The sequence below is a fragment of the Armigeres subalbatus genome, chromosome 2 (genome assembly GCF_024139115.2).
Source record: "Armigeres subalbatus isolate Guangzhou_Male chromosome 2, GZ_Asu_2, whole genome shotgun sequence".
Taxonomy (NCBI): domain Eukaryota; kingdom Metazoa; phylum Arthropoda; class Insecta; order Diptera; family Culicidae; genus Armigeres; species Armigeres subalbatus.
The window spans coordinates 218,482,166-218,506,590 of NC_085140.1; the positions used below are offsets into that span (position 1 = coordinate 218,482,166).

General features: G+C 39.3%; 1 protein-coding gene across 1 annotated transcript in view; it reads right to left on the reverse strand.

Moving 5' to 3' along the window:
* The window catches only part of LOC134209550 (lachesin-like), a 56,795-nt gene extending 32,778 nt beyond the window's left edge, over window positions 1-24,017 (reverse strand). The window contains exons 1-3 of the mRNA XM_062685537.1: window positions 24,012-24,017; window positions 12,004-12,105; window positions 11,833-11,941 (exon numbers count right to left, since the gene is read on the reverse strand). Coding sequence (XP_062541521.1) covers window positions 11,833-11,941; window positions 12,004-12,105; window positions 24,012-24,017 — 217 coding nt within the window. The remainder of the gene's footprint in view (window positions 1-11,832; window positions 11,942-12,003; window positions 12,106-24,011) is intronic.
* Between the last annotated feature and the right edge of the window lie 408 nt (window positions 24,018-24,425).

Genomic DNA, 24,425 nt, shown 5'->3' on the forward strand with positions numbered 1-24,425 from the left:
GGACGAGCCTGGAATTGAACCCACGACCTCCTGCTTATAAGGCAGAAGCAGTAGCCACTAGACCACTGAGCTCGTCTTCCAAAAAGTAGTCATATGTTGTTGCTGGAAAAATCATAAAGCACAACGCCTTTTAGCTGGCAGCTCTTAGGGAACAACGGTTTGGTGAATCTGAGTATTGGTATGAAAATTGCATGGAGACGCGTGGTGCATTGTAGGTTAGTCCATCAAGGGCGTTTTTCGTCGCCAAAATGTTCAATGTTGATTATTTTGACACTTTAACCATATAACCTACATAATTTTGAGTTTAGTTTTGTGACGAACATCTCAAACACGTTAAATATGAGGGAATACCCAAAAGGCGTTTTGGAGCCTTTTCCTCTATTCGGAAAAATAGCGAAAAAACACGTGGTATCCACATTGTCGATTGTTGGTTCCGTTATTTAATTTCGACTATAGATGTGACTAAGCACATTTGAAAATATTTTAAGCATGTTTTCCATAATGTTTACTTACACATATAGTTCGAATTCTGAGCAACTAATCCAGCAAAAGATCTTTGTCGAATTATCTTTGAAAATAAATCTAAAATACTGCTAAAAACGCCAAATTGTATATTTGCTTCCAAAGTGCATATCACCATAGTTTACCCTACCTTAACTTCTTTAATTTTAGATTGTTTGGTTTTTTTACTATTTTTTCTGCACGAATCTCCTCTATATCCAGAACGTTTTTATCTCTCACAGGAGTCAAGATAATGTTTAGTACATCTTATGGATAAAAATTCACTTTATTTAAGTAATTTATCATGTTTTCTTTTGGGTAGATATGAACAGCTTAAAACTGTTTACACAGGCCTAATGCAAACAATGATTAATTGAATAACATCTTTTTGAACGAAAAATGTGCCGTAATTTGTCACATTTCATTATTCTTAACGTTTCAAAGTATGTGATGACAGTCCCGAATAGCAGCACGACATTGAGCAGTTGTAGCAGTCGTTCAGATCCCAGAACCGTGTTGAAAATCAAAGCCGAACAGGTATCATGCAGTAAAATTCCATTAATTAATCACTGAAGCTGTCAACCGTTCAGGTTCATTGTTCCCGGTCAACAATGGCAACGTTCTGCCAATCAAGAGCGTGATTGCAGCTTCGTTGCCAACAATGGTGGCAACGGAGTATGCTCACCGAATATTGTACTTTTGGTGTTCGTGTTGGTCGGTTATGTTATGAAGATGATAATGGTAATGCACAAACAAGCTCAGAATCATATCCGAGAAAACATGATAAATCATGTAAGACCTACTCGTGAAAAATGATGTGGAAGCATTTCTCACCCACCCTGCTATGTGGATCGACAGCTGGTAGAGTGAAAGCACAAGTGTCGTTGAGTATGCTTGATACAAACTGTTGAGATGGGCTGACCGTAAATCGAGTTTGAATTCCATTCTGTTAGTGCGAATGCCACATGTCGTTACCAACGTGACACAAACCAATTCTGCTGAGACGGTTCCATCAATTGATTGATCGAGAGGTTATGAGTGACTCTATCCGGCACCAGAATTATCCGTTTGATGCAACATCACTTCGTAGGGAATAGCTTTACACCACGCACTAGCTGAGAATTATATTTCAGAATTCAAAAAAAAAACAGCTCCAAAGTTTATATTATTAGATAGAAAATAAACAATTTTTTTTTTCTCCCAAAATATTGGAAAAAAAGCAAAACATTATATATTTAAAAACGTTGCTTGAGTCATTAACCTTCGGGGACTCGCGCCGTTGTAAAAAGTACAACAGGCTCGAAAAAAGCACGCTTCTCGTTCACAACACAGGCGAGATTGCGTGAGCGTTCCAGGATGAAGCGAGTCCCGAAAGGTTAAGAAAAATATATATTTAAATCATTCATATGGAAATACCACATTTTGTTGGTATTTTATTTTGGTTTATAAAAAAGCTCTAGAAAAATATCAATAAGTCATCAGCTGAAAATAATCACGTTTGGCCATTCTATGCTGCTGTTTTATTATGCACAAACATCTTTTAATCTTCACCGGGATAGCTGAATAATGCTGTTTCCGCATGGAGGTGAAATTCCCGTCATCACATCAATTGTGCACCATTTCTAGCGAATGAATCATTATAAATCTGAATTACATGCTAGTCGAATTAAATACGTAGCGTTCGCTGTTCCTTCTATTGTAATAACTTCTCCAACGTGTTTGCAAACACAACAAAATTGTCAATGCCTATTTGCCGATCGTTATTAATTAAAATTGATTAATTCACCTAAAGGTGATAGTGCCTTGCTCCACGCAGTTATATGGAAAGGAGAAAGAACGACAAATACGCTATTTTGTCATAAGAGTAGGCCTAAGGGGCTGAGCAGTAGTCGCATTATTGACATAGTACTGGTATATGGAAATAGTATTACAAAAAATCAATAGTTAGAGTATTTTAGGCACATTTACTCATTCGGCATAATTAATTGCATAAGTATTTTCGAATGAATTTGTGCCAATACTTGTATGGCTTTTTTCTTTACTTCATATATTTTCCCGTATCGTACATCAGATTTTAACTACTTTTTGAAAAGAACTTCTTATACGGATTTTTAAATAATCTTCCTATGCTGTGCCGTTGGATCTGTCATGTTATCACCACCGGATGCTCCGACTTAAATGCAAGGCAGTAACTGAGTAAATTACAGTCCGCGAAATCCACGACTAACAAAAGGAAATCCGCGACAAAACCGCAACAAACAAAAATGGCATTCAAAATTTTAATGCTTTTGCTTTTAATCTATCGACACATTGATCAATAGAAAACATGAAAAAATAACTAATCATTGCATAGTTGACGTATTGACAAAGCAAAATTGCATTTCAAATTTAACAACTCCGAACTAATGATGGAACCAAAGGGGAAGCTTCCCGTTTGGATTCTATTCACTTAAAGTGACACCGATGCGATGTACTCCATTATCATTATTATTTATTCAGACTAATGCCGAAGTGGCATGTGCGGTATATAAGAGTCTTCTCCATTCGGCTCGGTCATGTGCGGTATATAAGAGTCTTCTCCATTCGGCTCGGTCCATGGCTACACGTCGCCAACAACGCAGTCTACGGAGGGTCCGCAAGTCATCTTCCACCTGATCGATCCACCTTGCCCGCTGCGTACCTCGCCTTCTTGTGCCCGTCGGATCGTTGTCGAGAACCATTTCATCGGGTTACTGTCCGACATTCTGGCTACGTGCCCGGCCCACCGCAGTCGTCCAATTTTCGCGGTGTGCTCTATGGATAGTTCTCCCAGCCGCTCATGCAACTCGTGGTCCATTCGCCTCATCCACGTACCGTCCGCCATCTGCACCCCCCCCCCGGCAATAGATGATATGCAGCACTTTCCTTTCGAAAACTCCAAGTGCGCGTTGGTCCTCTACGAGCATCGTCCAGGTCTCGTGTCCGTAGAGGACTACCGGTCTAATGAGCGTTTTGTAAATTGTAGTTCGGTACGTCGGCGAACGGAGCGTTCTATCTTCGTCAGATTTACAGCCACTATGCGTCTCCGAATTTCTCTGCTGGTATCATTTTCTGCAGTCACCAGTGAGCCCAAGTACACACTTTTTTCTACCACTTCGATTTTTTCACCACTGATGCAAACTAACGGTGGGTGGCTCACATTGTCTTCTCTTGAACCTTTTCCTATCATGTACTTCGTCTTGGACGTGTTGATGACTAGTCCGATCCGCTTAGCTTCCCTCTTCAGTCTGATGTAGGATTCCTTTATCTTCTCAAAGTTACGTGCCATAACAGCTATGTCGTCGGCGAAGCCAAATAGCTGGACGGACTTATTGAAAATTGTACCACTCGTGTTAATCCCTGCTCTTCGTATTACCCCCTCCAAAGCGATGTTGAATAGCAGACACAAAAGACCATCACCTTGCCGTAACCCTCTGGGGGTTTCGAAGGGACTCGAGAATGCCCCTGAAACTCGAACTACGCACATCACCCGATCCATCTTCGCTTTGATCAACCGTGTCAGTTTATCCGGAAATCCGTGTTCGTGCATTAACTGCCATAGCTGGTCCCGATCGATTGTATCATATGCGGATTTGAAGTCGATAAATAGATTATGTGTGAGCACGTTGTACTCACGGCATTTCTGCAGTACTTGGCGAATAGCGAACTCCTGGTCCGTGGTGGAGCGTTCGCCCATAAAACCTAGTACTGCCCCACGAACTCCCTTGCAATTGGTGCTAGTCGATGGCATAAAATTTGGAAGAGTTACTTGTAGGCGGCGTTCAGCAATGTGATTGCACGGTAGTTGCTACAATCCACCTTATCGCCCTTTTTGTAGATGGGATACACTACACCTTCCATCCACTCCTGCGGCAAAACTTTCTCCTCCCAAATCTAGTTAATGACCCAGTGCAGCGCTCTAGCCAGTGCCTCACCACCGTGTTCAAATAGCTCTCCTGGTAGTTGGTTTGTTGTTTTTCAGCCGCCCAATGTCCTCCTGGAGATCCCTGGAGATCCGGTGCTGGTAAAATTATGTCCTGCGCGCGTTCTCCCAGGTCCATCACCATACCGCCATCTTCGTCTGCCACATCGCCATTCAGGTGTTCTTCGTAGTGCTGCCGCCACCTTTGGATCACCTCACGCTCGTTTGAAGGAAAGGTTCCCGTTTATGTCCTTACACTAGCAGGCTGTGGCACGTGGCCCTTACGTGAACGGTTCAATGGTTCTCATAGAACTTTCGTGTGTTATTAGCACGATACAGTTGCTCCGTCTCTTCACGGTCTCGATCTTCCTGCTGGCGCTTTTTTTCTCCGGAAAATCGAGTTTTGACTGTTCCGCGCCCGTTTATATCATGCCTCGTTCGCCATCGTGCGGTGTTGCAGCAATCTCGCCCATGCTGCATTCTTCTCTTCCACTAACTGCTCACATTCGCCGTCATACTTGTCGTTTCTGTGATCCAGGGGCACCATGCCAAGTGCAGCGGTTGTGGTGCTACTAATGGCGGATCGAATATCTCTCCAGCCATCTTCAAGAAACGCAGTGCCTAGCTGCTCTCCCGTTGGGAGTGCCACTTCCAGCTGCTGTGCGTATCCTTGGGCTAGTCTACCGTCCTGTAGCCGCCCAATTTTAAGCCACGGCGTCCGACTTCGACGCGTGTTGTACACCGTCGAGAGTTTTGAGTGCAGGCATACTGCAACGAGGTAGTGGTCGGATTCAATATTCGCACTGCGGTAAGTGCGGACGTTCGTGATGTCGGAGAAGAATTTACCGTCGATTAGAACGTGGTCGATTTAGTTGTCCGTCTCTTGGTTAGGTGATCTCCATGTGGCCTTGTGGATATTTTTGCGGGGAAAGAAGGTGCTTCGAACGACCATTCCACGGGAGGCTACGAAGTTTATGCATCGTTGGCCGTTATCATTCGATACGGTGTGCAGACTATCCGGTCCAATGGCCGGTTCATACATTTCCTCCCTTCCTACCTGAGCGTTCATGTCGCCGATGACGAGTTTGACGTCCCGCAGTGGGCATCCATCGTATGTCTGCTCCAGCTGTGCGTAGAACGCTTCTTTCTCGTCGTCGGGTCTCCCTTCGTGTGGACAGTGCACGTTGATGATGCTATGGTTGAAGAAACGGCTTATTATCCTCAGTATGCACATCCTTGCGTTGATTGGCCGCCACCCAATCACACGTTGGCGTATCTTACCCAGCACTATGAAGCCGGTTCCCAGCTCGTTGGTACCGTGGCACAGCTTTGGTAGAAGGTAGCCGCTCGATGCCCGCTTTTCCACACTTTCTGTCCTGTCCGGCAAATCTCCTCGACGTCGAAATTGCGGGGATGTAATTCATAGCAGATCATCCTGTCGCAACCTGCGATAGCTAGCAACTTGCAGTTCCATGTGCCAAGCTTCCAATAGTGATCCTTTATTCGTCACCTAGGTTTTTGCCGATTAAATCGAGTCGTATTATCTCTTAAATTGCTCGTAATTATTGGTTTCAAAGGCGGTTTATTTGACATGCGCAAACCTCCTGTCTCTTCGGAGGGCCGTCGTGTCAGATCTGTTTTGTGTCCCACCTAACACCAGGACTTGGGCTTGTGCGCTTCGAGCGGAACACGGTCGCTTTAGTGGGGCCTACTTGTGGATACATGCAGCTTTTTATAGGAATTTAGCAGTCCCACTGTCAACCCCCACCACATCCTGGGAAAGCCTCAAGACTCGCAGATGGCCTGGGAAGGGATCGTCAAGCCCTTGGCGATGTGCTGCAAGTAGGTTGTGTAGATGGAATTGAGTTCGAGTAACAAATTGGCTAGTGAATAATATTTTCTAGTGCGCAATATCATATTATGATGTTCTTTACCATTATTTTAGAAAATCTTGAGTAGCTAGAATAGCTGGAATTTGAAATGTGTTTGCTATTTAGAAACTAAGTGGACCGGTTTTGACGTAGGACTTACGTCTTTCTTTACTATACCGGGTGTCATTTAGATTTTTGGAAATCGAGAGCGTTACGCTGAAAGGGAAAATTTTAAACGTAACTAGCGCCTTCATCTTACGATGGATTTAGAAGATTTATACATCAATCGACTCGGATACTCTCCAGCAATTTGCCAATTTCATCGAAACTTAAGATTATTAACGATAAGTCGTTGAAAATTTAAATTCTTGGTGAAGCCATCAAACATTTCATATGTAATTGATCCCGTGCATTCCTAACACGGACATCAGAATTTTGTAAGTCACGGGTCTTCGGGCCACCGCAAGATCTTCTTTGTGTATAAAAGAAGCAGTGCCTGACGTGATTTTTGCTCGCGCATTTTTCGTTTCGTTCGTTCGTTCGCTGTGTTCACCTACACAGCATGCAGTCGCCTGCGGGAGAGCTGCCGGTTGGTCTGCGAATATGCATGAAAGAAAATAGCGCAATTTTTTGTCATTCTGTGCTTGATGAAGGTCGAATGCAGTGGTATCGGTTGGGATAGATGCGATCGCCCATCGCATCGCTCGGAGCTCGGATGAAGTAGAATAAAATTAGCCCAGAAAGATTTGGATTACTAATCCACGGAAAGTGATCGGTTTCATAATCCATTTGATAGCGGGATGAGTAAGAGTCATGGCATATGACTGACCATATGTTAAGTTGTGATTGGTACTTAACGACTACTAGTACTACTAGTAGGGTTACTTCTCCTTGACTTGTTTCTTATTGTTGTAATTTTTTTAGTATTAATCACGCATGTTAGCAAAAAGAAGCAACGAAATTGGTTCTGTATTTCTTTGTTTGGAAAACGATACATTTCCTCTAAAATAGCACATTTTGCCCAAGTCTGAAAGTTTGATTAATAGAATTTTTGAACTTTAAATACTATCATCAATAAGAAATCTATAAATGCCCTTCATTTGCTTGAGTAAATAGGGGCTTATTAGTTAGAAACAAAGCAATTCTAATTATGTATTTGATTATTAGTTTTATTTCCAGAAGTTTTGAATAAACAAATTAATGATTCTCCACAGCATACCTATAACAACAGACAAGCAGACATAACACATTGAACATTTACTCATCAAATTCATCGTCGTTCAAACACTAATGACATCTGTTGATTTCAGTTAGTTGGGCAAATCACGAACCAGATGGCGGTAGTGAGCAAACGTCAAGCTCGAGCAAAAACGATGCGCGCGCCACGAGTGATCGATTGGCCAACTAATGATTATTTGAATTCACCAGTTAATCAGTGAACGATGGAAATTCGACGAGTGTTATGTCTGTTTGTCTGTGCTATAACTATAATCAAACTCCATAGATCCAAAAGTTAAAAGTTAAATGGAAATACGTTACGTTTATACAAGTCCTACGTCTGCTGGCGGTTATGTTAAAAACTAGGGGAAACTAGAAAATGGTGTGTGACGCAGACGCATGAATCATGAGCTGTATCAAGTTTACAAAGAAAAAACTATTGTGAATAGTATAAAATACGGCAGATTTCAGCGAATGTGCGAATATCGAAAAAAGAATAGCAAAAACAATATTCAACGACATATGAGCACGGATCAAGATCGACATATGAGCCCGGATCAAGTAGGCTATGGCTGCCTTTTCTTGTTGACGAAATATTTGGAAATCTAATCAGATTAGTCAATGCACCAATAATGTGTTTTTTCCGCCTCATGATTTTTGAGACGTGTTGTGTATCAGCAGCGATTTCGCAGAAACTGTAAGTACTTATCAATCGATGACTATCACCTAATCAGTGAATGGCAGATTTTAATACAGTTCTGCAAAAAAAAAACCTTGCAAAATCTGTATATTATACAGATTCGGAAGCTTTTAATAAAATTGCTGTATCTAAATCTTCCAATTTTGTATTCGTTTAGAACAGTATCTGTACAAAAGCTTACATGGTCGGGGTTCAGCCAAATCACACCAAGCGCCAACGAAAAATTACCGATTTTTCTGCTCAAACTTTGGTTTAGCAGATTTAATTGATCGCGAATCGTATATCCGTATCCATCAACTCCATAACTGAGGATATCCTACTGCAAATGTATGCTTAAATTAATATGAAACTATTTCCGAAGTCCTTGTACGAACAAAATATCACAAGTTAGTCGAAAAGCCCCTTGGTGCGGTTTGGCTGGACCCCGACCACATATTATGAATTAAGTCCTTGCGAAATTGTATATATGTACCACGATTTTATTCAAAAATACAAAACCATCACCCAAAACGGATGAAGCCTTTTTTAAAAAAAAATGTGGAAAAATAATGGCATGTTAGGCACCTTCTTGAAGATCAGTTCATCATACATCGAGCGTTTTGTCTTTCTCCTACACTACGTTTGAACGAGAAGGTAATGAGTTTACTCCAGAATATATTTTTAAATACGAAACCCGGAGGGCCAACTTTCATGTATCAAAAGCTTTAATTAATAACTAATTGATAGAGTATTTACTATGTCTGAAACTCGTTTTATGCATATGTACAACATCTGATAAATTTAGTTCGGAAAAGGTATTGGCGGGTAACCACTCCCTTCGATGGGGTTTGATCCCCCGAAACCAGTACGCTAGAAAGGTACTTTCCCAACTAAGCTAAGCCTGGTGCTGAGAATTTAATTTCATCAGTGCTTGCTAAGCTGTGGAGGACGACGGAGGTCCTTCGTAGCTTAGATGGGAAAGCATTTGTCCAGCATACTGGTTTCGTGGGATCAAACCACACCAAAGGGAGTGTTTACCCTCCAATTCCTTTTCCAAACTAAATTTATCAGATGTTGTACATATGCATACATCGAGTTTCAGACATTAGTAAATACTCTATTAATATGCCCGCCACTGCATGAGTATGTATCATGTGTGGCAAGTACAGTGGATACACTATACCCAGGGAGTCGAGAATGTTTTCCATCAGAAAATATCCTAGACCGGTCTCGGGTCGAAAACCGAACTCACCATCTCCGGATTGGCAATCCTACGCCTTTGCTCGTAAGGCTAACTGGAGACCCAGATATTATACTTAATGCATGCGAGAAAATACAAAAACAATTTTTAGAAATTAACAAGGAAATGACTTTTGACGACTGTGCGTAACTTAACTGAAAATATTTCGTTATTTGAATGATACCGACATAAGCTTTAAATCCTTGAAAAGGGAAAAATAAATTACTGAAACCGTCGAATGCAGAAGTACACTTATTTTCGCTGCTTTACAAGACTGAACTGGTTGAAAACGACTTGATTTGAAATTAAATTATCACAAATTAACTAAATCTTAGATTCGAAGATACCCGACTGATAGCCAATGTAGTTCAGATCAACTTTGTATATTGTCGAAAATATCTAAACCCGTAAATATGAATAAAGGATTTTCCAAATCATCGGGGTTCACGATAGCGTGTCGTGTAAACTCAATTAGTAGATTCTCTCTTTAGAATAATGAATTCTGTGGTTATAAGTTTTTTAAATCTAATATTCGGTCGAATGCCTTCCAATGAACTAAAGATGAAGGGAAGCACAGAACCGCGAGAAAACTTTCCCACTGATACCTTAACCTATGGTAGCCTTCACCGGGGTGGCAAAACGTGACAGGAAGCTTTGGTGTGCGATCGTCTGTTCGTGCATCTATACCCGAGTTTTTGCGCTATTTTGGTATTCAGCGCTCGTATCATAACGGTGAAACTTTCCGCGATGCACGAAACTTTGGCAATTGGTCGTGCACATGTAGAAAAACAATAATGGCTTGTCGGCTCCAACTAATCATCTGCCATGTAATCCCGGGGTTATGCGGGAGATTCCACGAGGCTATTAAGTATAGGGTGTTTATCGAAGGAAAAACATAACCGTGATTGGAATGTGCATCGAATTCGAAAACATGTTCGACATAGAATGAGAGATAAAATATATATATGATGATACCGAAGCAAAGAATTGACCGTCTCAATTTGTTTTCTTAGGCAACTTTGGGAAAAAGCCCAATAATGCAAGCACCTTTTCCCTCCACCAGACAAAACACCTTTTTGTTGTCCTTTAGTATTTATCGTATGTAATAAAAAAAGCCTAAACCTATGTTGGTTAGGTAAAACAAGTACAGAAAGGTGTGGGAAATTTGATTTTTCCACATTTGGACGAACTATTGTTCAAGGCAAACCGCCACGCGGCACTACCTACAAGAGATACATATACCACGCGCCTCCATCATACGCATCCACGCACTATCCGTCCATACCGCAACGAGAAGAATGGACTCGTGGTACTTAATGAATGATTCACAAGCATTAGTTTTATTATAAGGTAGAGAAAATATTAATTAAGGGGTATAAAACGTCTTTAAGGTGGGACATTTCACTCAGGCCTTGTTGAAACCCATTTTTTATGAGTTTCCAAAAATGCTTTATTATACGTGATCTCTATGATATTACCGAACTAATTAATTTTCACTTCAACCGCGCGAATCAAAACAAACTCGTATCGTGTTCGTTAACTCCATTTTGTACACGCTCTTTTAATTGCAATCATCAAGCATGGATTCCTTGTGCATCTTGGCTTTCAATTTTGCTAGTAATTGATCTGTATCTGTAAGTTATTGGGTCATTTAGCTTATAAAAGATGTTTTGCTATTTTAAGGATGCTAAAGAACAGAATAAAATCTGTAGCATTTTTAGTGATTTGGCAATTCATCCCCCTTCAATATCGTAGATAGCTCTATTCGAAAGTGTTAAATTTGTTTCAATCGACGGATCCTAAATCGATTTCGACGTAGACTTTTACATATTATCATTAAGATATTGTTCCATGCCAACCAATTTACCTTCTCAACACTCAATTAGCAATGGTTGTAAATCATAAATCCAATTTTAACGTGTAATAAGCTCTGCCACCAAATTAGAATTTTACCACCCGTGCTTTAATTTATTCACCCCAAATAAGAATACTAGCTATCTCATTTAAAATTATTGCACCATTTATATATCTAACTTGTCTGTGACAAGTGCCAGTATCACATATTCACAAATTTGCTGGTTGACATTTGGATTCGGAAGAACGTTTCTCGGTAGCTATATACATACATCCATATGTGCCATATTGCTGGTAATAAATTTCATGTGCAACCACCATAACGAGCTCCAAAAACTTCATTTACTGTGTATGATGCAAAACCCACGGTGGACAGTTTTGCACGTGTAGCTTCAAAGGTACCTGCTGGTGTTTGCGTAATCATTTGTTTGAAAGTGAGAGAGGATCCCGGACACAAAAGCGAAAGAGTCGGTGCATCACAATAAATCACAGAAAGCACCAAAGATGACTTGTTTTATTGCGAACTTACCCACTACCCGCAGCTCCAGGAAGATCGACGTCGGGGGATGTGTTGAAACCTGGCACTCGTACCACCCGGCGTCCCGGTCCTGGACGAACTTTATCTGCAACGTCCAATCCTGCAATTGCAAAGCAATATATTCCAGAGAATGCATTTTTACCGTCTTATGTGTGGAGCAACCTCGGAGTTTTGCAGATGTGTGGCACTGAATCGTTCGTCGCTGCTGTAAGTCGTCAGCCCGACCGTCAGTAGATGATAGTCCTTTCTCCTGATCCACGACACCTGTGGGAAGAAGTAAATGAAAACCATGAGACAGGGTGGGGTCAACCCTGAAGATTTGAAAGGTTAATTAAAGCCACTGGCTGTGCCATCCAACGGAATTAGTGGGGCACCACTCGATGCTAGGAAGTACAAAAGACTTTGGAAATAATGGTGTGAATGCGTCAAGTAGTGCTCGTGCTCCTTGTCAGTCAGGAATTAAAATTTTGCATTATCATAATACGCAATTGTTTTTAAAGAAGACCCAAGTTTTTTCAGCATAACGTGAACAATTTATGGCAATAATAAGGAGAAAATGTTTTGTTTTACGCCAAAAACATCGGATTCTCAATAATGTCTAGAATTAGATTGTTACTTAAACTTTTAGACTTACCAAAATTCTGATTTTAATCAAATTTTTTAAAACTTCCGTTGAAGGACAATAGTCATCGCGTTTCGTTTATTTTTATACCGTGTTCCTATCGTTTCTTTTCTGTCCAAATATATATATTTGTTTGCTAAACAGTAGGTAGAGACAAAAACAAGGGCGGTTGCCCGTATGGTGTTGGTGACGTTTTGGTACCAATGGCCATCGTCAAGCAGCTGGTCAAACGCTTTAGGCCCATACCGGCCAATTTTAAGCGAGTTACAACGAGTACTGTGCCAGATCTGCTGGAATCGGATAAACAGTCTTTACCAGTTCTATACACAACATATCCAATGCGGTGTTAATGAAATCTGAAGTTAAGCCAAAGGTTTCCGCTAATAGTGCGGTATTGGATGATGCAAATCATTTGGATAAAAAGTCACAAAACTATCGAGCTCTTGTGACTAATGATGAAATTAGAGAAGATCACGTGATTCACGGCTCACGAATCGACGAAATTTAGGTGAGGTCTTTCCGATATTATAGAGCCTTTTTCAGCTACCTAATCCTTTGTTTTATTTAATTAATCTGAAGTTTTAGTTAATCCGAAGCCTTTGTTTTGTTTTACAGAGAAGTGAAAGTGTGTCAAGTGAAACCCAACTCCAACGTTTTTTTGCTCATTTGCCAAGTGTTATGAACCGTAGTAAAACGATCGAAATGGTGAGCGCATTACGTATTTACAAAGCAATTTTACTCTTTTTGGTGATTCAATATTGAATGCCACCGTAGTGGCCGCAATTTAACTATTATTTCCACTTTTCAAAAGGGTTTCTCATTTCGGTTGTCGGCACCCAGGGGATTATCAAGGGAAATCATCTTTTTCTTGCCTAATTTCAAAACTAACAATTTTTGAAATCTTGATAAAATGTATATAATGTACTTGAATATGATAAATTTTATTGCTATTGACACAATAAATCTTGATCTTTCCAGCCATAATACCCCCACTTCATAGTTTTTCATTTTGAGTGGTATTCCTAGGGTGCCGACAACCGACCACCTTTTTCGAAATAGCATAAAATCAACGCTTAACAAAATTGGTAATAAAAATTTTCCACTAGATGAAATAAAACAAATCTCGCTTAACTTTTCAAAAGGTCCTAAGTAACATTTTTTTCATGAATTAAATTGAATAGCGCAATCAACAGACCAATATGAAAGCTTTTGATTGCAATACTCAAAAAAATTCATGAAAAAAATGTTACTTGAGTCCTTTTGAAAAGTTAAGCGAGAAATCTCTCCACCAGTTATTAGCTTATGCCTATATGCTTCCATTGGTATGAGAATATCACCACATTGTACAATTGGACGAAAGTTATGGACCAAAAACAAAAGGGTGCCGACAACCGACCACCTTCCCCTATATATCTGAGACTTTGAGTTAATTGAATATTTATACAATTTTCAAACTCTCGAATTCCAACGATATATGAAACTAAGAACTGTTCTTCGTGTGTTTTTGCTTTTTACACTGTTTTAAAATATAATGCTAAATATTCAATTTCTCTGATTTTACTGATAAAAATTGGAAGTCAGTGAATTATATTTAGTAAAAAAATGTGTCCGGCCCTGTCTCGGTACCAACTAAAAGGTACGGATAGTGTAGAGTATAAGAATAAATATTCAAGTTGGTCTTTCACTAAAGAGAGTGCCTCTTCGCTTTCAACCGTAGTAGTACCGGAAGACCAACCTGAGATTACGCTGTGCACCTGTGAAAAAGCATGGGACCGTCGCGATGGAAATATCGTACCAAAAGAAAACAGGATGCGCGCAAAATACAGGAAGGTGTTTACGGTTGGTGAACGTGAATGCAAGCTCATTTACCAGCCGGTAATATCTGAATTTGTGCTGCATATCTCTCTTTGTCGTATGTTATTGCGTTGTCGCCTTCGTTTCTATGCGAAAAGGCACAGAAATCCCCAAGCAAATATCATCATCTTACTGCAGTGACAATGGCAAGGTACTGTTTGCACCAGTGGAACCTGTGTAACAATCCTTAGCTAATTGTTTCGGACTTTTTTAAAACGGAAATTCCACCCAAGGTGCATGGGACTTACTGTAACATGTTTCAATTTGAAAAAAATAAAATATCTTTCAAACAATGTATTGCTGTTTGAAAAGTTACTGTATTTACGGTATGATGACACTGATATTGCAGAAGAAGTTTTCGAAAAGCTGTACAAAAAATAATTAAGTTAGCCAAGTTTGTACCTGCTCATAAAGGAAATTTCTTCCTCGGGTTTGTTTTTCAGCTTTTAATTGGTTAGCTTGTACTCTCATCCATGTTTCAATTCGTCCCTTAAATAATTGTAGGATATTTTGTCGCATTTTTAGAGACACTGAAATGGGATTCGATGTTTGAAACTGTCAGGAGCTGTTTACGTAACGCTGTGGGGGTTGGGGGGGGAAGGGGTCAGTTAAAGTATTATGTAGCATACACACGCTCAAACACGTTGGATCAACAACGACTTTGCTCACAATAAAATGCTGCAGTTGCTGTTTTGTTTGACAGAGTTTAGAGTTTTTTGTTTCAAAATATTATTTCTCCATATTTAATAAGCATACTCCACTATTTCCAATTATATATAACTACACTTACTACACAGCAAATAATTTTGAAAATTCAACTTGAAAGAAAATTTTAGAACTTGTTTTTAAAGGCCAGCTGCTAGAGTATTTGAATAATATTAACTTGCTCATACCGGAACAGTCGGGATATCGAGAAGGTCATTTTTGTAAAACCGCATTGAACTTGGTATTGGCTAAATGGAAAGCAAAAGTAGAGTAAAAAGATACGATTGTTGCGGTGTTCTTGGTTCTAAAACGCGCTTTTGAAACAATTTCTCGGCCCTTATTACCGCATTTTGTTTTAAATCAATTTTTCTAGCAATGTGAGTGCAAAATCAATGCAAGGACCACTTATTTACGCCGGGTGACCAGCAGAAGCCCTCCATAAGATTCCGGACACTCGGAGATATGATCGATTACAGACAGATTCTTTTAGACAGATGTGATTTTTCATAAACCGTTTGTGTTAACATTGTCACATCAAAACCAATACATGCACAACTCTTCGATCCTAGGTGGCCTCTATCTGATACTACGAAAGTTTGTTCTAGAAATTAGCGCCTTTTTAAAAACAATACGTTGTAAAGTAATGTCCAGGGCGGTACTCACCCATGCGCTTAAACCTGGTTTGAGGCATTAGTGGAAGTGGCATTAGTGGCATTCCATAAGAAAGAGGCACTCTAAAAGACTTCACAATGGCCCTAGGAATCCACGCCACGGCTTTGCCTTTTGACAAAGTCATACTGATCTGATTCATATCTGATTACATTTACACTCTGAGCCAGACGTCTTAAATACTGAGTAAGATCACTTTTGGAAAAAAATAGGATTAATTAAAGATACTTTACGATTTCTTTTAGACATTTCTAATAAAACACTAGAAGTGTCACTTGTCATAAGACGCACAGAATAAAATAATGAAAAGTAAACAGCGCGTAAAACTTGAGATGCGGATATTTACACTATTCTACGCGGAAATGGACCTCTTCCTAACAAGTTTGCTTACAACTTGCAAGCAATACTGACGATTCACGTCAAATATTGTATACATTTAGGCTATATCATGCGTGGAATTAAGCTAATAATGACGTTCCATTTATGTGCATCATCTTTAGCGTAAATTTCAGTGGATTTTTCTATCTGTGCGAGTTTGTACCTTCCCATTCAATTCCACCACAAGGACCTTCCCATTTAATTCCACCACAAGAGTAAGGACGTCTTCAGTTTCTCGTACTTGGCTCGACTTAAGTGGTGGAATTTAACTCGTCTTATGACAAGTGAAGACATTCCACTAAAAAGCTCAAAATAATAAAATAAACTAAAAACGTTTTATAGAAGGAAACTTAATCCGTATTTGTCGACTCAGAATGGGATTATGTAGTGAGCGTAATAGAAAAATACAAAGAAAAAATAATAATGAAAAGTAGGAAGAGCGTAAAGCTAGAGATGCGGAAATTTACACTATTCTACGCTGAATCGGCTCTCTTCCAAACAAGTTTGCGTACAACTTGCAAGCAATGTTGACGATTCATGTCAAATATTGTATACATTTGGGCTATATCACATTTATTCCATTTATGTGCATGATTTTTAACGTAAATTTTAGTGGATTTTTCTCTCTGTGTATGGTTCACCGGCGCAGCTAAAATTTTTGATAATACACGACCGTACGATGCAGTATGGTTTGATTTGAATTTGTTTCAAAATTCCGCGGAATTCCGTTAAATTTCGTTAAAAGCTTTTTTTTTCTTGCAATTTTTTTATAATTTTACGAAACGAAACGAAATCAAGAAATCAGATTTTGTCATACTAAAATTCCGCGCAATTTTTCGGAATTTCGCTTCGAAGCACCTGAAACGATTTTTTTTTAAATACCGCATATGCTTAGTGAAAACACCTGAAAAATAGCCAAACTTCCTCTTTTACATAGGGGAACGGTTCGGCAATTCATCCCATAGCTCCTATTTCCATCCCATCAGAAACAAAGCAATGAAAAGAAAATTTGATTTGATTTTTTATTTTTGTGATTTTTTCAGCAGTGAGCAAGCATGTTAGCAAAAAAGCGACCAGATTGGTGCTGTATTCCTTTGTTTTGCGATGAGATAAATGTATGTTCAATGAGAAGGAAAACGGTACGGTCCCCTGATTTGCGAAGAATTTTTAGGCCAAATTTGAGCATAATTTGTTATAGCCTGACAAACCCCCCACCCCATGACAGTGTAGAACAAAACCTGCCGAAGCTGTCTTTTTCAAAATTCCATTTCTTCGTATCTTTATGCATATTATGCACCAATGAGTTTGTTGATTTTCTCAAAATAAGCAGCATCAGTACACAGTTAAAAATTCTGAAAATTACACGCTCGAAATACTTTACCGCTTATTTTTGTGTTCAATAGACTCTAATTTTACATCCAACTTTTTCTTGTATGCATTATTGTAAACAAGCTCCATAGTAACTACAATCTGTAATTTTGAAAAGTGAAGGAAAATGAGTCGAATCGATATACTGTGTAATTCAAGGATAAAATCACATTTAAATTTGATTTTGTGTTGAATTAACACATCACTTTGAAAGCAAGGCCCTTTTTAGTATTATGCCCACTTCGTGGTTACGTCTTAGTCGGATATTGACTGCCCAGGTTTTCGATTATTTAATGACCGTTGGTGCGTATGACGTTATGACCGCATGTGTCCAAATCGAAGTCGAGTCAAGTAAGAGACACTGGAAACGACCTTATTGTTGAGGTCGAAATACGTATCTGTCAAGGCACAATTAAGTGATGGAATTAAATGGGATTGTACAAACTCGTCTTATGACAAGTGAAGACATTCCACTAAAAAGCTCAAAATAATTTTCTTATCAAAATGAAAACTAATCAGCGCGTAAAAAATAAAGACGCCGAAAATTACACTATTCTGGGCATAGAATATTTTCCAACAAATTCGTCCTAAATGTATGCAATTTCTAGTGAATTATGTTTTTAAATCGTATAAATCTCGCTTAACTTTTCAAAAGGACCTAAGTAACATTTTTTTCATAAATTAATTTGAATATTGCAATCAATAGACCAATACGAAAGCTTTTGTTTGCAGTACTCAAATTAATTCGTGAAAAAAATGTTACTTAGGTCATTTTGAAAAGTTAAGTGAGTAATAGTTACATAATGCAATAGAAATTGCAAACATTCAGGTGACAATATCGTTTAAATGTATGCTCTTTTTTGCATTCCTTTTATGTACATTACTTTCGTGTAAATCTGGTCTAGTGGCTACCGCTTCTTCCTTATAAGCAGGAGATCGTGGGTTCAATTCCAGACTCGTCCCTTTCCTACTTTGTATTTCTATCTTAGTTCTTTCTGTGTTTCACGTTCAATCAAATCGATTCCTACTGTAATAACCTTCCACACAATCCCAAAACCTCCTGTGACACCTATGAGAGGTCGCTCAGCATTCGCCCCCTTCCTCAGCATTCGCAAGGGCGTAGCCAGGACAGATCTCGACTATTGGAGAGTGCACTGCTTCCATCTGTGGTAACGGATAAAAGTGATGCTACTCTCATACAAAAGCCTTGGCTTGTACCACCTACGAATTTGTGCGAACTGCTCAGTGCTAGTGCTAATTACTTTCGTGTAAATTTCAACTACTTTTTCTATTTGTATAGTTGGAACGCTTTCGATTATAAACGTTGCGGACGGAAAAAGAGGGAGGGCTTCCCAAAGCCGTTTTTTTTCCTTTGAAAATGCAGGTAATTAACCTTTGGATGCATTAACCACACTAAGTCGATTCCAACAGTCGGAATCACGAAAAGCATCATTACCACTTGGGTTTTTAAAGTGAAAATTTTAAGTTATCGTACCGTCGTCGGAAGAGACAATGGGTCAATTGGGGGTGTTTCAACTACATAGAGTGCTTTATGAATATATTTAATTTTTATGAGAACAAGAAAACTTAATTATAAGAGACCTTTTTGAACGATTTTGTTATCCGATCTCCAGACTCTCGGTGAGGGTGCTGACTAGGGTGGCTCAAATTAGTATCGGAAAAACTTTTTTCAATGTTTTAGATGGGCCGCCCTCTTATTCGGTTCTATTTGATGCCTTGATGCTCTGGACAAAATTTCACCCAAATCGGTCAACGTGTGGTCGGTTCTAAACTCGTTGGAAGTTTATATGCAAAAATGTATGCCGAAACATCCAAAAACAGTGAATTGCAGTCGGACGGCACAACTTACGATGAAGAACTATGATACTTGTAGAATTCAATACAGAATGTTATGCTGAAAACCGCGAGAAAATTAGAGTTTGCCCGGCTAAGTTATTAGCATTTCTCTGAAGTGGGGTTTGAGCAAATTTCCTTTCTTTTACCTTTGAAAAGAAATAAATTCACCCCTACAACACTCCAGTAAAATGCTAATATCTTTGCCTAATAAACTCTAATCTTCTCGCGGTTTTCAGCATAACATTCTTTATTCAATTACACAAGAACTGAATGAGTATCATGGTTCTTGATCGTAAATAGTGCCGTCCAACTGCGAATCACTGTTTTTGGATGTTTCTGCATACATTTTTCCATATAAACTTCCAACGAGTTTAACGCCGCCCAAACGTTGACCAATTTGGCTGAAATTTTGTCCAGAGCATCAGGGCATCAAATAGAACCGAATAAGAGAGCGGCCCATAAAAAAATTGAAAAAGTGGTTTTTGAGCCACTCTAGTACTGACCCATTGTCACCTTCAGACTCGCATGCTGCCACGACCGCCACAGATTCCATCGTAGCGAAACAAGCAACCGATTGTCCGAATCATACAAACCAAATGACTCGCGCGTGCGGAAATGCAGCTTTCCTGTAGACATGTTATTTTTCTTTAGGGGCTGTCAATAAACCACGTAGACTCTTGAGGGGGGAGGGGAGGTGTTTCGAAAAAGTCTACGATAGTCTACTGGGGGGGGGGGGTGTTTACTAAAAGTCTACGTAGACTTTTAATTTTTTTAAACGATTCATACAGCAACTAGCTTTGTGCGAAGTTCACTCGTTTGATTTTTTTTAGGATTTTCCGGTTTTTTTTTCCATAAAAATGTAATGAATTTCACTGGAGTAAAAATTATGGATTTCACCGGGAAATTCTTCTGTGTTGAGCAGGAAAATTCTCCAAAGTATTCTATAAAAACTTTCGAAAAAAATTCAAAATCTTCACTTGGATTTTATTGCAGATTCTACTATATTTTTTTTGTGGGCAAGCACTACTTTGGAAACTATGGAAATTACATTATGTTGTATTTCAACGGTTTTTTGGAATTCACAAAGGAAGCATTTTGGAATATCCAAGAAAAAATCTTCGGAATGCCCAAAAAATATTCTTTGGAACTTGTAAAAAGGATTCTCCGAAATTTCCATGAGAAAACTTTTAGAATATCCACTGTAGATTTTCTGGGAAGTCCCCGGAATTTTTTTCTTAATTTCGGAAATTCTTTGGAATTATTGCGAGGTATTCTTTGGACATATAAGCAAAACTCTTCGAAATTCCCGTGGATAATACTTCGTAAATTTCTCGGCAGTTCTAATGCAAATTCTTTGGAATTATCAATGGAAAATCTGCGGAATTTCTAAATAAATTGTTGAAAACTTCCACGAGAAATTATTTGAATTCCCCACCAAAATATGTTTGAGTTTCCATATCAAAGAAATGTTTGTAGTTTTTGTAAGAAAGCCTTTGCAATTTTCATGAAAATTTATTCGAAGTTTTTTACAAGAAATTTGCAAAAATTTTAACTGAAAATTATCCATAATTTCCACCGAATATTATTCAGAAAGTTCTTTGCAAGAAAAAAATTGCGAGATGAATTTAAAAAATATAGTAGGAAACCATTCTAGATTTCGACAGGAAATATATCGGAATGTCCGATTAAACATAAAATTACCTCGGGAAATAATTCTACATTATCACGGAGAAATACTCGTTTTTTTTAACGGGAAAACTATTGGAATTTAGAAGAATATTCTTGGGATTTCAACAAATGATTATTCAGCGGGATATTGCATGAAATTTTCAAGAAAAGCATCGGAATTATCACGGAGAGTTATTTGGAGTATTACCTGGAAGCTTTCAAGGTTATCATTTGGGAATTTTTTACGAAATTTCCACGCAAAACTTATTGGAATGTAGACTTGACATTCTCGGAATTTTAACTCGAAATTTCTCGAAACCCTGAAAATTCTCCGGTTTTCACAAATTTGAACCGGCAGATTTTAAGCAGTGCCACGTCGATGCAAAAGTGTCGGCGATGGTGGCGCACACCTCTAGGAGGGATCAAATGCAACAGAAATTTAATTACTTGGCTTTGAAATTTGATTTCCGGAGCTATGGACAGAGGATTAAATTTGATTTCCTTTCAAAATAATTTTTGTTTTGTTGGATTTTGTTCAGTTTGATTTAGTTATGTTTGCAATTCGAGTTTTATTGTAACATGGAAATGGATTTGAAACGTGGTTGATTTCCATATTTTTCTAATCACATATGATATTTTGTAAAATTTGGAAAAGTCTACGTAGACTTCAAGAGGAGGGGGAGGGCGTTCTGATTGACGTTCTGATTGGTTTCGATACGAAGGCACCTGTGCATGCCGAAATGTACTCCAAAAATGTATTCGCATGCAGCCATGACCGGCACAAACGCCATCATAGCGAAACAAGCAACCGATAGTCCGAATGCTGCGAACGAAATGGCTCGCGCATGCGGAAATCCACCTTTCATGTAGGGTAAACTGGGGTAATATGCACCCCCGGGGCAAAACGACCTTTTGGGATTTTTAGCGGTGTTCCAGAGATATTTTCAAGAATGTTTACTACTGGACTGGTAGTTCGGGATCCGAACTACATGCGCTGTAGTAAATACTCTCGAAAAACTGCCGAAAATGTATTGAAAAAATGCCAAAGGGTCGTCGTTTGCCCCGGGGGTGCATATTACCCCAGTTTCCCCTATTCAATAACGTAAACCCTGTAGCCCCGCCCTTTGTTTAGTGTTATGGTTGGACATCATAGTTTTGCACCTATACCGATTAACAAAGAGGTGCTCTCTTTATTGATTACGAGAAAGCTGCCTCCCGCGCGCGATCCTTTTTGTTAGCCACATTCTGACTATTGGTTTCGATACGAAGGCGCTTGTACCGGTCATGGCAGCATGCAAATAATTTTTTGCAGCTTCTCGCTCTGACGCGCGCTCGTGATTTTGCTGCCGATGGAAACTTTCTGCCGTCACCAAGCGATTATTAATTGCAATTGCAATTGGAGTAAATTTGTCTCAATATAATCTTCTCTTCTATAAAATTGTGGCTCTTGAGCTAAAATATCACATTACTGATACTGATGTCATCCATGCGAATAAATGTTTAAAGCACCCCACTCCGACATGCGCAACGAACTGCAATCCGTTACTGAAGAAGGGTGATGGTTAGTTGGACATCTACTTAACCCATTTCGGTCTGACCTAGAAAACACAATTGAAATAACCCGTGTGGGCTCATTTTATGTCTAATTGCCATGAAATTTTCAAGGAAGAAACGTCATCATGTCTATTTTTGCCTTTCTCGTATACTAAGTATACTTCTTCATTGGCATTACATCCCCACTGGGACATTGCCGCCTCGCAGCTCGAGTTCATTAAGCACTTCCACAGTTATTAACTGCGAGGTTTCTAAGCCAGGTTACCATTTCTGCATTCGTATATCATGAGGCTAACACGATGATACTTTTATGCCCAGGGAAGTCGAGACAATTTCCAATCCGAAAATTGCCTAGACCGGCACCGGGAATCGAACCCAGCCACCCTCAGCATGGTCTTGCTTTGTAGCCGCGCATTTTACCGCACGGCTAAGGAGGGCCCCTACTAAGTATACGTAAAGGCTATATGTTCGCTCCAAAAACGAACTTTTGATAGGAGTCCCGGAGACCCATAGTGTTATATACCGATGGACTCAGTCTGACGAATTGAGGTGATGTCTGTATGTATGTGTGTGTGTGTGTGTATGTGTGTTCGTCTGTGCGCACCCACCCAAAAAAATGTCACTCATTTTTCAGGTACTTATCCTTAACCGATTTACTCGCAACAAGTTGCATTCGACGCAGGACACTCTGCCATTGTTTCCTATTGAAAATTGGTCAGATCGGACTATGGGCTCGGAAGCTATGGCCAAAATATCACTTTTATTACAGAAAAAATGTCACTCATTTTTCATGCACTTATCCTTAACCGATTTACTCGCAGCAAACTGCATTCGACGCAGGACACTCTGCCATTGTTTCCTATTAAAAATTGGTCAGATCGGACTATGGGCTCGGAAGTTATGGCCAAAATACCACTACCTTAGCAAAATTGAGTAAAAAAATGTCACTCATTTTTCAGGCACATATCCTTAGTCGATTTACTCGCAACAAATTGCATTCGACGCAAGATACTCTACCATTGCTTCCTATTGAAAATTGGGCAGATCGGACTATGGGCTCAAGAGTAATGGCCAAAATACTATTTTTATAATGCACGAGAAAGGCACCATTACCGCTAGGTGGATTAATCAGGGTTTTTTAGTACATTACTTGATTTGACGGCCAGATTTATTAAGGAGGGGTCCTGGGTCAGGTGCCGTAAAAACGGGTAATTTTTCTTAAACCATTAATAAATGTGCGAAAATGCCCCAAATGTTGATGCAAACGTAGTCAATCATAGTTTTGATACCATTGGATCACTAGGACATGGTTCCGGATGTTCCGGGAATCTGGTTCCCTCAAGATACCATACCAAGCTTCAACGCATTGTTTACGTTTGAAAAAAAAATCTCTAGGGCATTACTCAATGAGCAGGTGTTTTGATTTTCTGCTTTCGTTTGCATGCTGCCTTTGTTCATCGTAAGCAAAATTGCAACCAACCAAACAGCAACCTACCTTCATCTTTCGTATTCAAATCACAGTCACTTATCCCAAGTGCGCTGAAAAAGCATCCACCAATAGAGCTCATATTGGAAAATTAGAAAGTTTTATCCATTTCGCTCGACATTTTAAGCTAGCTTAAATCAGTGCTGTCATGGCAAATCATGAGCGTTCTCATAAATTTAAAATTTTGCGCCCTTGGAAAAGCCGCCCATCAAACTTTATTGATTTGAAAATTGCGCCCACGCCTAAATGTGAATAAATTCAATTTAATACTTATTCTAGATCAAACAAAACACGTAATACCGCCAGAGTAACACCAGAAATTAGTTTGATGCGTCATTACATCTGCATAAACAAGAATTCATATAAAGCACAGACAAACAGACATAACACTCCTCAAATTCCCATCGTTTACTAATTTACTGG